Raw genomic sequence first — 10,489 nt, 5'->3', positions numbered from 1 at the left:
CTGACGCAGGCCCAGTCACCGAGTTTGACAGAGTGAAGTTTCCTATTGTCTAAATTACATTCACTGCTGAATGGAGAGCAGTCCTTGAAATGTGTTGCTCAAGCGCACTTCTCTAGAGTCGAACCAGCGCCGCTTGATCTTGCAGTTTCTTCGTTGGCAAAATCAGGCGCTCAACCAACTGAGCTGTCGGGACGGTACATGCACAGGGTAACTTTTACACAGGCACGTACAGTCGTGCACAGTTCAAATTTGACTGGAGGCCAATTTGCTACGATTGATCGCAGTCAAAACATCTAGCATATAGTCTTTCGTTATTAAAAAAGTGACCATTCTTGCATGCTAGTATTGTGGACAGCAAACATTCGGTTGCCCTGTTCACCATTTAACGGCTAATCCACCCGCCGAATGACAAACATGGCTCCAACGCGTAGCTTCGTGCCATGATGTATTGCTTCACAAGAATGGCGACATTGTCTGGAAACTAAAATATTCACCCGTGTTCGTTTATTGTAAATTGATCACAACAATAGAAGCATGGTCATTGGTCAGTGTGCCATGGATGTCCAAATCGAGCTAGACGCAAACAATTTTATTGATTGGTTGAAAATAAGATTTGGCAAGAAACGTCCTCCCAGCACAACCAAGCTACGGTATGTGAACAAATTCATCATAATTTTGTCCGGATCTAATCAATTGCGATGTCCTCTCGCTTTGAAGCAATGCACCGGAGCTCTACAAGTTGATGGTAACGACAACAAATTTCACAAGAAAAGCGATCTTGTATCAAAAAGCACGGAATGACTGGCGTCAAGTAGCTATGTGACTTATGCGGACAAACAGCACCAACGAATCAAGACAAAAATGGAAATCGGTAATAGCTGTACATAGCAGGTAATACTGTGGACATCGGTAAATTGTAACAAGACAAAATAGTACAATCAAAAACGTCTTAATTATATCCTTATTACTAAAAAATTGTATACCAACAAACCTTAATGGCTTCTTTAGAGTTTTAAACACCTTGGCCTTGGTTCTTTGAAAAAATTAACTTGAAAAAGTGACTCGCAAATTTTGTGTAACAGCCACCAGACAGAAGTCTGTCGGATACTATTGCAACTGATCTCATTTCATTGGCAGGGAACGACTATGACATAAATACTGCACAAAATATACAGCGACTTTATTAATACAACACCAAGCTGGCAAATTTCGTACGAGTTACTTAAATGCTGCAATAGACAAACGTTAACATTACAAAATTTGCTCAAAGCACCTTAATATACAAAGCAGGGTTGGGCCTTGAGGCCCGTAGGTAAAATCTTCAGGGGAGTATATCATATGCAATATTAACGCGCGGTAGAAATAACAAATAAACATCCAAAATTGCAACAACCTAAAAAAATATCTTCGATGCAGAAGCCGTGGCGGTTTTTAAATTTTTATCTTAGATTGTTTACGCGATTACAGTCAGGAACCAGAAATACTATATTTGGTTATTCTTTACACTACTTTAACGAAGTCAAACCGTCGATAGGAGGCTGAGATATGACCTTCATAGAAAATACATCGCTTTGCATAAAACTAAGTATGGTAAGTGAAAATGGCTGCAAAACAAAATATTTCTCTATGTCAAAGCTGCTAAAAATATCGTAGGAAGCACAAAATTGGTGGAAATTTTCAATCGAATGGTTTCATCAAAAACTGCGGTAAATGGATGAAAAAAAGTGAAATCGCTAAAAAGAATTCGATGAGTACAAAATAATGTCGAAATGAGACTTGGTTGTACCATGGCTTTTCACTTAAAAGCATTTTGATGCTGACTGTGCAGTGTGCGTATAACATGAGGTTCATTTTAAGTGAAGTACAAATTGCACCAAGAAACATGTGATCATTGAGTAAAGAAGTGCAGACAAGATCGCCGTGCATGCAACGAACCACAAACAACCAAAAGTACGCAGTTTCACATTGCACCGTAGAAAAGACATGATTGTATAATTTCTGTGGCATCAGGTAAAGTATTCAATCAAAAGAAACAAAAACACTAAACTATAAAGTGAAAACTAGCGAGGGTAAGTGGAAACACTGCAACCTTTCTTTAATATAAAATGGAGTAAAGTGTCAGTTGATTGCATTCAGATAGAGACACATGATAGAGCAGAGTGTTCTTGTGGTAGCCTGTGTCGCAATGACACATGATGTTACAGAAGAGCAAACTTCAGTTATCTACTTTTTCTGTCTATGGCAACACGTCGCGATAACCTCCCGCACACTGCTCCAGCAAACATGATGCAGATGATCAACAAAGTGAGAACGGACACGATGTAAGATGAATGTCCGGAGTTCACGACCATATCGGAGAGGTCAATCAATCCGTTCACGTTATTCTGCAAAATGTGCGCGCATTGTCTCTTACGTACGTGTCTTATCTTATTTCGAGCTGCTTATTAATTCACTGACAAGAAAATTTTAGGGGGGAAAAAGCTGAAAAGAAAATTTTAGGGGGGCAAACGACATCCAACACGAATTATAATGGTACGAAAACGTTGTAAAAGTATTAAAACATTTTTTTTTTGGAGTTGGGGGTGATTGCCCCCAACCTGTGGTTACGTCCTTGAAAACCAAATCACATACAGATTAGAAATTTTCAATCAAAACCACCCGGCAACCGTGACACGATAGTTCACCAAAGATATAGTTTGTTTTAAAATTTAGGGAAAGGAAAGGTAGTTTGATGTGGAAGGTAATTTGATACACCCCCCTATAGAAATGTACAAAAAATATTAGTCAAAAATACTGTCATTAGGTGGAAGATCTATGAAAATAATGCCTACAAAAATTGCACCATGCAGCTGACTCGTGCTTTTGTGGCATAAAATTGTAAAAGTGTGTTTTTTGAGTATTTTCGTAAAAATTTTAACTCATGATTATTTTCGTCTGGAAAATTAAAGAAAAGTTCCTGAAAGATGAAACCAAACTCATTTGACAGTTCCTTTAAAAGGCTTCAAGGGCATGTCACGTTTTTTCTGCAATGTGCATCCAACCATACAAAAATCAAAATTTTATAACTTTTTTTGAAAAAGGTAAATTGATGTGGAGAAGGTAAATTGATACAGTATATTAATTTCTTTTTTGTGACTGTAATAAATGTTGTCATTGATTTAGTTGATTTAAATAAGTTATTCTTTATTAACTAGACCTGCTACTTTGGGAAACAACTATTATATAGGCTTTCGTAGGCCTACACGCTATCTGCTGTAAAAAATGAGAACAGCGCAAAGCACCCTCATCCTTCCCATGTCCATCCCGCCGGAGAAGCTTCGCCGCACACATAGGTCTCAACAGTCATCCTTGCACCCAAGCACGCCAACCACATATTAAATTTTCATTTATTGCTTTGCTGTCAAAGAGGATTTCTGTGTTAGTTTCCCTGTATCAAATTACCTTCCGGGTGTATCAATTTACCTTCCGTGGTAAATTGATACATTTGAGTGACGTTTTTAAAATTTCAATTAAAAAAAAAGTAACAAAAATATAAAAGTGAAAATGTTTTTAAAGTGTGTAAGGGATCAGACTTTCATTTCAGCTTAAAATCAATAGTTTGTGTCATGTAATTTTCAGTTAACAGACAAAAATGTTAAAAGTGTATCAAATTACCTTCCCTTCCCCTACAGTTAAAGAGTCAATGTTACTTTTGGGTGTAAACCATGCAAGGTACATCAAGAAGGGATAAATAGATTGATGTTGAAACTCTTGCTTTGGCATGAAACTGTTTGACAAAATTGAAACATCCGTTCATGAATTTTGTAAGTCAGTCAAAATGCGCATTCGTATGGATCTAGTATGAAGGTCATTGGCTCTTCATGAAATCAACAGTGAATTCTGCTTGGTAAGAAACCTTTGACTCTGATATTGATTTAATGTGACGACTGACGATGCATAAACAATAAACATTATTAAAAAAACAATAATAAAAACTCTCAATCATACCTTCATCGCCAATTTCCACATTTCTCTTCGCTTTTGCAACTCTTCGAAGCATTCCGAGGTTAAGAAGGATACCTCCACGGCAGTCAGACAAGCGATTACTGTGACACAAGTTCTTTGCTAAAGATTTGTAACCAAAACTAAAGTCCAAAACTAACGTAACCAAAACTAAACTTAAATCATAAGTATAGTAGACAATCGGAAACAGACATTGCCGTCGGCTGCAGCGTGGGTCAGGTGTACGTCAGAAGGCGTACACCGATGCATAGCACTCAAGTCCGCTTTCCCGCAATGCAGGATAAAGATATGAAAAACGAAAAACAAAACGACAACCAATATTTGCTCCACGCCTTGAGTCACACTTGCATATCCACAATGCAGATTGCAGAATGACCAGAATAAAAATTTAGAAATTGTTGCAAATGACAACACTCTGCGGTCAGAAATGTCTGTCGAAAGTTGGTTTCGGGTTTGAATCCTAAGACTCGACATTGAGCATTGAGCAACACTTGTACAAACATTTTAAGAACTGACTTACATCTTCCATGGCCTTCGGGGACGCGCATGCAATGCTTGGTGAGATCTGTCGAGCAAGCTTCGTATAGCACTGGGTCAGCCATTATATCACTTTGTCCTTCCACAAGAAGACGAGCCACTTCCTGTATAGGAGATAGCAAGATGAAAGTGAAAAGATAGAATCATATTATACACCTAACCAGATATGATATATTGATGTTATTATATTAAAAATAATAAAAACAAATATTGTATTATTATAATTACAAGATATCATGATTTTCTTGCAATTGGCTTGGAATTTTAACATGAATTTTAACATTTTTTGTTTTTAAACTACAGCTTTTAAACTACTACATTTGATTTCATTCGCTCTGCTTGGCTTTGTGCTTGGCATTGAGCACTTTTTATACTAGTATTAATAGTTTTCATTGTTTATTATTTAAATATAATATATATATATATTATAAACTAAACTACATATGTTATAATTTAATGAAAATTCGACGTGCAACCTGCAATTATTTAGACACATTGACTGACGACAGCGCTTTGTATAATTTTCAGAATCCAATTATTCCAACTTTATTTCTAATGCCTCGTCCTTGATGTGCTCGATTCGCAAGACAAAGATGTCGTAAAAATAGTGTGGTGTGATAAATTTTGAACTATTACAGACCAACGGCAAAGTTTGCTTCAAACAGTATTAGAATCAAGCAATCAACTTTCCCTTACCATCATACAGTTAGGATTGTCGGATAGCTTATTCTGAAAATATTGGTTCTTCAAACAGTCGACGACGTTCCTGCCTTCCGTAGGAGAACATAGCTGCTTTATCTGTGACAAGATAGAACTTTGTCAACCCAACATCCACCCATAGATGCGATCACTACAAACTGACAAATACCTTGCCAACAACTGTCGTGGATCACCAAGCAAAGAACATGTGTATCAGGAAGTCATGTGTATCATGGCAAACTTGTCTAACAATGCGGCCACTCTTGTTTAACGCCTAATGAATACCTCATCGCAACTTGTCAAGGTTATGCGTTACATCATTATTTAAACCTATGACCATTCTTCAATTTTTTTTAAATTGAAACAACTGTGGCTTCCTCCAGTATAATCAGTAGGTTTGAAGCCTTTACAAAGACATAACCATGGACTTCTAAATAGTAGCATCTGGACTGGAAACTTAGTGGGCAACAGTAGGCCAAACAGTTGGTACAACAGTTGGCCAACAGTTGGCCAACAGTGGGCCAACAGCCAAGTAACTAACCCTGTTGGCCCACTGTTGGCCAACTGTTGTACCAACTGTTTGGCCTACTGTTGCCCACTGAGTTTCCAGTCCAGATGCTACTATTTAGACGTCCATGACAACTAAAGCAAGCGACGCTGGTACGGGAAGCTCAACAACCACTCACTGTGTTACCCGCTGGCATTCATCCGCAGGCTGTGCGATACGAATTTCGTTTTGGTGAAATGTTAATTTTTATTCACTGAAAAACTTAAGTTGAAATAAACCAAAACCAAGCTGGAGTTTTGCGTGAAAAAGAAACAAACATTTGTGTCGTAACTGTGCCTTTAGCAAACTCCTGTTTTAAGTTCACAGTGAAACTAAATTGCTTGAATTTCCAATCAAATTTAAACCAAGCAAAGCAATTTTGAGCCGAAAGAAAAACAACACTGCTCTAATAAAACTCCCTCAAGTACTTGCATGATGGGGAGCACATGTCACTAAAGGTTTGAGTGTTTCAAAAGAAAAATCAGATTTTGAGATGATTTTACACTGAACACATCGTGAGACTTGATACAATGCAATCAGCCACACTGCATCCACGTTCCGTTCCAGCTATGTCAATTAACAAAGATTGGAATCCACTGAACAAACCAACCAGCTACAATGTGACGTCACTTACTGATGAGAAGCAACGCAAAGTCAGCTGGGGGTCTAATACGTAATTTTTCTCTTGTTCTGCTATCACGAATTCCACGTGGTTGTAGCAGGAAGCAGATAGGCTCTGCAAAAAATAAGAAAAGTTTTACAAAACACCAAACTAATGCCATTCTTTACTTTGTATGGCGTTCGACGTGGAGCCCAGGGAAACTCCAAGCATTAAATCTAGCAAAAGAGAAACCCTGTTTCAAAACACACCTATTCATTACAAAAACTACTAAGTTTCGCCCAAGCTAGTTTTAATGTATGTGAACATGATAACGTGAGACATTAAACGTAAAATAAAAATTGAATTTCGCTAAGTAAAAGAAAGACTCGTACGGCTGAGTGACTGAGCAAAGCGATGCATGTAATTCATCAGATGGATCAGAAATCTGCTTTATTCTCACACACAGATTTCCAACAATCTGTCGCGGTACGAACCTCTTTCGGTGATTTTGAAACAAATACTTTCTTCAGGCATTGGTAGACGATTCCTTCAGGGTCACGTCCATCGTACTGTGCGTCGTTGGCTTCTTGTCTTGCTTCTTGGCACCAGGCATCGATGTCGGCCTGACAGCTTTCCTTCAAGTCGTTGTTCAAGTCAACGTTGGAAAACATTTCCTTTTCACGCTCTGTCACCACCATGCGGCAACTGAAATGGCAATGTCAGGAAGAATGAGGGCATGATTTCACCACAGCTGCGCATCTTTAACAGCAAGCTTAACTAACGTCCAAACAGCGCACTATTTCGAAAGCATTGCACCAAGCAGACAAAATTCGCCCTTTTTACGTTAATTCAGCGTCAGCAGACGTTAAACCTATATAAAAATGATGGGTTTTACCAGATGGGTATGTTTGAGGGATAGTGATCTACTGATTTAATACAGGTTTTGTCCATGTAATAAATTTCGTGGTGATGCAAGACACTAAGAACTAATATCCGGCATTAATTGAATGTAGTAGTAATCCAGTTTTAATCCGGTGTGTCCTCGTCACCAAAGGTGGCCGGATCCACATCCACGTGCTGCAATCGCCTTCACATTTTGCCTTGATATAGACCTGTCAAGCTCTCTAAAGCATCCTTTCTTGTCAAGGCCACCGATAACAAAAAAATGGCACTAGTCGAGTAGCTGTGTTATCCGTCAAGATAATCAATTCACGATACAGTATCGCAACCGCCGCCTTTACCAGTCAATTGAATCCTTACTATTGTGGAACGAACACAACCATGACACTTGCCGGTTTACTCTATACCACGGGATGGTTGGTGTAGCGGGCAGATCATGAGTATACTACTTTCCATCTGCCCTGCACATTGCAGGTAAACCTTTCCACTAAATCCAGACGCAACATTTCCAAAGAAAAACGACAAACACATGCTAGTAAGTGATTGGGTCCAGCTTCTTCTTGCTTATGAGGCAGCAGTTCAGGCAACATCTCCCAATTGTTGCAACCGGAGCAGTGTCTTCATATCAGAGTCTATGAGATCCACATGTTCTGCAGGTCGAAACACTGGACAGTGATTAATGATGTGCTGTGCTGTTTTGACAGTCACCACAAACACAGGCTGGTGAGTCACACAATCCCTAGGTAAACATACTGTGCTTGAAGCGACCAACACCAGTACGGAGGCGATTCAGAGTCACCCATTCTTTTCTTGGCAAGTCTGAGCCAGGTGGTACCGTAGTGTCTGGTGTGACTTGAAACTGGTTGGGCCGTGAGATGGTTTCCCAGCGGTCTCTCCATGACTTCATCAGGTCAAAGTGACCTTCATGAAGCGCCACAACGTGTCGAGAAAAAGGGTGCCTGGAAAGCAGGCGTTGACGTGTGAGCTGTTGTGCGTCAAGGACTACATTGTGAAGGAGATGGCGATCATTGACCTCTGCCTTTAATGCGAGCCGTACGGTGGAATTCTCTCTGCGTAGTTTTGGTGTGGCGATGCCTGAAAGCACTGGTAGTAAGTCTGTGGGAGTTGGACGCAGGCATCCAGTGATTATGTGCATGGTGTCGTTAAGGGCGATATCTACTTTTCCCGCGTGTGCTGCGGCACCAGACTGGAGAAGCATATTCGGCAGCACTGTACACAAGCGCTAGGGCACTAGTGCGCAGTGTTGGGGTTTTGGATCCCCAAGTCGACCCAACTAGACATCTGAGAAGGTTGTTTCTAGCTGATGCTTTGGCACGAACTGAGTCACAGTCCAGGGTCCAGCTGAAGCAAGTCTATAAAGACCACGGCTCAACTGATTTTCTAGCTAAGTAAAAGGAAGCACAAAATATGGTCATTACTATAATAAGGTATAACAATAACATGTTACCTTGGAATAAGAGACGACTTTTTCCGCAACAGACACTCCAAGACAAGTTGAGCATCTCCGTTTTCCAAATCCTGCTTGCAATGTTCTTTTACGTCGCTTTTGCAAGCGCGCATGAGCTTGTAATCCAGGTTGGGATTCTTGAATTCCTCTTCCTGTGGGGTAACATTGGAAGCTTTGGTCATTAGCGGCATTGCTTTCAAAATCGTAATTTCAAGCCAAAATGCAACAGCGAGTAGAATTTCAGAACAACAATAAGTTGATCTCAATCTAGCTTGCACTTAACGCCACCTTGTGGTCTACTGAAACACACGCAACAAAAAAATAAATTTCTTTCAAGAAAAGCAACTTCGATCTGTGAAATCATTGCAAGCTGACACCACGCAATATCTACCTCAAAATTAAACAATGCCTTATAGCAGAGAGGAGAGAGATCACGTTTCTTTTCCCGCAGGCATTCGATCACTTGAGCCTTCCCGGTTTTTATATGGACGCACAACTTCTTCTGGTCGCGTTGGCAATGCGCTTTTAGCTCGGGGTTCAGTTCGATACTTTTGTGCTGAAAAAAAAGAAAAGAAAAATGTTTTGATTACATTTGTGAATGTTGAACGAACGGAATGCACGAATGAACTATTCCAGTTTTCATCAAAATCAAACACCAGATCTTTAACCTGCATCTCGAGTAACAAGTGGGAAGGTTGTCATTTTGCGACACAGCATCCATGCAGCGATTTCTAAAACGCTGTCTATACACCGACGAGGCATGTTTGATTCCAAATTGGAATGCTTGGTTGTTTTTTCGCGGTTAGCTGAAAATCAACTGGTTATCCCGGCAAAAGTTTAAACGATTCACCAGCTCATATTCATGATGCGTTTTTTCTAACAGTTCATTTCAAAACTGCTAAATTTAGAAATAGTACTGCTAATTTGCATTCATCAAATGCTGGCATTTGCACAACAATCTAGAAATAGTTAGTGTATTGTTTAAACTCGCAACATAATATGCTGTAAGTACATTGGCTTCGACACTGTATGTAAAATGACCGTTTCGTAGAACTCATTCGATTTTGTTTTGCCACTCACCGTTTGCAACTTTTCAACCGTCAACTGTTCTTTGCATTCCGAGGAAATCGAACTTTCCTGGGAACCTCCCAACACATCGTTTCGTATTATCACGCTCAAACAACTCACAACGTCCGCTCTGTAGAAAGGAGCACAGAAAAATTAAAGCAACAGAGACCACAGAATTTAAAAGAAGTGGTCAAGTCTTGTCTCTATTGCTTAAGCTTGGGTAAAATTACAACTCCGGGTCTTAAGCTTTTTTCAATAGATGAGCGTTGGTCACTTAAAAGCTTCAGAAAAACATTATTTCCTTTGTCCGCCTCCTCGTTGATGGCAGCGGTTCAACACTCATCAAAAACAAGTGGGTCGGATTTTGAAATTTGCTAAAGTAAAACAAACTTGTCCAATGTAGGACACCGAAGACAGGTAAATTAAGTTTTTGTTTTGTATCTTCCATCAACTACGCGTGGGCTGGTCTGGGGTAATAGAGAACAATTCATCATTAAACTAAGCACACATTACTTTTGCTTTCAAACCTACTTGGTACCCATCTTCTTATCCGCGCAATATTGTCCCACGTCCCTCTTGCAAGCTTTCAAAAATTTGTAGTCGAACTTGTAATCCTTCAATGTGATCTGAAATAGAAAAAATAAACACAATGGTTTGAACACACGGC

The 10,489-nt window shown here is 39.6% G+C and overlaps 1 protein-coding gene across 1 annotated transcript in view; it reads right to left on the bottom strand.

Moving 5' to 3' along the window:
- Window positions 1–495: 495 nt before the first annotated feature.
- LOC145771026 (Golgi apparatus protein 1-like) overlaps window positions 496–10,489 on the bottom strand; it is a 36,351-nt gene continuing 26,357 nt past the window's right edge. The window contains exons 18-27 of the mRNA XM_082582767.1: window positions 10,354–10,448; window positions 9,835–9,952; window positions 9,146–9,310; window positions 8,755–8,906; window positions 6,881–7,091; window positions 6,420–6,521; window positions 5,236–5,337; window positions 4,523–4,643; window positions 3,988–4,085; window positions 496–2,384 (exon numbers count right to left, since the gene is read on the bottom strand). Coding sequence (XP_082438893.1) covers window positions 2,220–2,384; window positions 3,988–4,085; window positions 4,523–4,643; window positions 5,236–5,337; window positions 6,420–6,521; window positions 6,881–7,091; window positions 8,755–8,906; window positions 9,146–9,310; window positions 9,835–9,952; window positions 10,354–10,448 — 1,329 coding nt within the window. The 3' untranslated portion in view covers window positions 496–2,219. The remainder of the gene's footprint in view (window positions 2,385–3,987; window positions 4,086–4,522; window positions 4,644–5,235; window positions 5,338–6,419; window positions 6,522–6,880; window positions 7,092–8,754; window positions 8,907–9,145; window positions 9,311–9,834; window positions 9,953–10,353; window positions 10,449–10,489) is intronic.

Source organism: Aplidium turbinatum, chromosome 5 (genome assembly GCF_918807975.1).
Source record: "Aplidium turbinatum chromosome 5, kaAplTurb1.1, whole genome shotgun sequence".
Lineage (NCBI taxonomy): Eukaryota > Metazoa > Chordata > Ascidiacea > Aplousobranchia > Polyclinidae > Aplidium > Aplidium turbinatum.
Note: the sequence above shows the minus strand (reverse complement) of the source record. Positions and strands in the feature narration are given on the sequence as shown.